At 40.6% G+C, this 2500-nt stretch overlaps 1 protein-coding gene across 1 annotated transcript in view; it reads right to left on the bottom strand.

Annotated features, from left to right (window-relative positions):
- Positions 1–864: 864 nt before the first annotated feature.
- The window catches only part of LOC113084132 (receptor-type tyrosine-protein phosphatase mu-like), a 49442-nt gene continuing 47806 nt past the window's right edge, over positions 865–2500 (bottom strand). The window contains exon 11 of the mRNA XM_026254780.1: positions 865–1267. Coding sequence (XP_026110565.1) covers positions 1131–1267 — 137 coding nt within the window. The 3' untranslated portion in view covers positions 865–1130. The remainder of the gene's footprint in view (positions 1268–2500) is intronic.

The raw sequence follows: 2500 nt of genomic DNA, 5'->3' as shown, positions 1-2500 counted from the left end.
TTTCATTGGTTAACATCAATTAAGCACATTAGTTAACATGAGCTAAGAATGAACAATTAGCTCAGGAGCACTTGTTACCCTTAGTAGCCTCAACATTTACTCTTACATTTGTAAAATCGAAAATCATCTTTTAACAATAATGCACTTTGAGCTAACATCAACATTTTTATTAACTAACATAGAAAAGGTTAATGAGGGGGTCAAAACAGCACAGAAAATAACCTATTACTTCTGAATTATGTTTATGTAAAAATCTTGGACCTTATGAGGAAAAAGCAGTTCATGACTACTTTCTTTTAAAATATGCATAAATTCACTCAAACGGCTGCATTAATGTTTCTGTATTGCAGTAATGAAATACATAGATGATGTAAATGATAGGATATATTTTCACAATATATTGCACTACTGGATATTACTCTTTGGACACTTTAACATTTTTGTCTTAAAACAGTTGTCAAATATGAAATGTATAGCTACTTGCATCTCATTTCATACTTTTTCATTGATTTTATTGACCATGCCAGTCATTTTGATGTTTGACATTGACAGCCAGACCAGTCGAAAAATTTGATTTTTTAACTTTTTGTAACAAAAAGAGTGGTTTACAATGGAGTGCTGGAAATATCTACATCAAATATCATGGTTACAGCCCTGTTAAAGCGAGCTAAATGTCATGAAAATGATGCAAAAAAAATCAGACTGCAGATATATAATGTCATATTTTCTTATTGATTTGGGCTGAAATATGAGCTGGACATGTTCCCAGTGGGATGACCTGAGTGACGTGCAGCGTTTACTAATGAGAGCCGCTGACTGTGTTTGTGGTGTCTGTTGCGAGCGCAGGGACAGTCAGGGGCCGCGGTGACACAGTCAGAAACACATGAAAGAGGTTCAGGGACAAGGCTCTGAAGACTCACACACACTTTGTTCTCTGCTTCAAAGAACGACGCTCACTCGGAGGAATCCACAAACAATACAGGAGGATAAAATGATAAAAACAGCCAGCTGAAACAGACTTTGGAGCTGTGAGCTAAATGGAGTCTAAATGCTGTCACTCGTGCTTGTGTTTGTTTCCGTTTGCATTCACATGCTATCAGGACGTGCACGGAGAATCACGAGATCCACTGCTATTGAGAACAGAAGAGCTGAGAGTAATCATACCTGACAGGAGCGCCTCGGCTCTGAGCCGGTTTCAGCACCACCGTCACCGTGCTGTCCGTCTGGTTCAGAGGAGTCTCCTGATCATACGCCGGCATCGACGGAGCTGGAAACACACCAGGAAGCTTTAAAAACACTAACTCAACACCTCTGAAATCCCTACAGTCATCACACAACGTTTCCCCCAAGCGTCTGAGTCAATAAACAAGCTTGCATTCACATCGTTATGTAAAGTAAGTTTGGGTTTGTGGTTAATCTCATGTCAAGAATGGCTGCATTGATGTTTCTCATTTTGTCACATTCAGTAATGAAACACACGGATGATGTAAATGACAGGACATTTTCAAACAGCAAAAGAGGTATAATGTAAGTCACGAATGGCATCTTTATTTTATGTTTCTGGGGAGATTTTGCATCATAAAAGTTTCAATGTTTGAAAAAAAGTATCATTTTATTAGGAGATCATTTACTGGGGGTTGCCAGGTCGTTGCTACGCGTGGTTACTACTATGAGGTTACTGAGTGGTTGCTGGGCTAGAGTGTTCTGGATGGTTATTTGGAGGTTGCTAGATGGTTGAACAGTTAGGTTGTTGCTAGGGGGTTTTGGGTAGTTACTAGGAGGTTACTAAGGTGTTGCTGGGCTGTAGTGTTCTGGATGGTTACTAGGGGCATTTTGTGTAGTTAATAAGAAGTTGCAGGGGTTTCTCAGCAATTACCATGAGGTTACTAAATATTTGCTGGGCTAGATTGTTCTGGATGGTTACTAGGGGGTTGCTAGGATGTTCTGGGTGGATACTAGGAGGTTGCTATAGCTTTTTTGGGTACCTTTATTGGTTGCTAGGATGTTCTGGGTGGTTACTGGGTGGTTGATATGGCATTTTGTGTGGTAATTAAGATGTTCTTAGGGGATTCCGGACAGTTACTATGCAGTTAAGTGGCTGCTGGACTTGAGTGTTCTGGGTGGTAACTAGGGGGTTGCTAGGTGGTTACTATGGCACTTATGTTGTTCCTAGGGCATTCTGTGTGGTGACTAGGATGTTTCCAGGTGGTTTCTATGGTATTATGCATGTTCACTAAGTGGTTGCTGGTCTAGAATGTTCTGGTGGTAACTAAGGTGTTGCTAAGTGGTTACTAGGATGCTCAGGTTGTTTCTAGGGCATTATATGTGGTTACTAGGTGGTTGCCAGGTGGTTTCTATTGTATTTTGAGTGCTCACGAAGATGGTCCTAAGTGGTTGCTGGTCTAGAATGTTCTGGTGGTAACTAAGGTGTTGCTAAGTGGTTACTAGGATGCTCAGGTTGTTTCATGGGCATTATATGTGGTTACTAGGAGGTTGCCAG

The sequence above is a fragment of the Carassius auratus genome, unplaced genomic scaffold (assembly GCF_003368295.1).
Source record: "Carassius auratus strain Wakin unplaced genomic scaffold, ASM336829v1 scaf_tig00039721, whole genome shotgun sequence".
NCBI lineage: Eukaryota > Metazoa > Chordata > Actinopteri > Cypriniformes > Cyprinidae > Carassius > Carassius auratus.
This window is presented reverse-complemented; position numbering and strand designations above follow the sequence as displayed.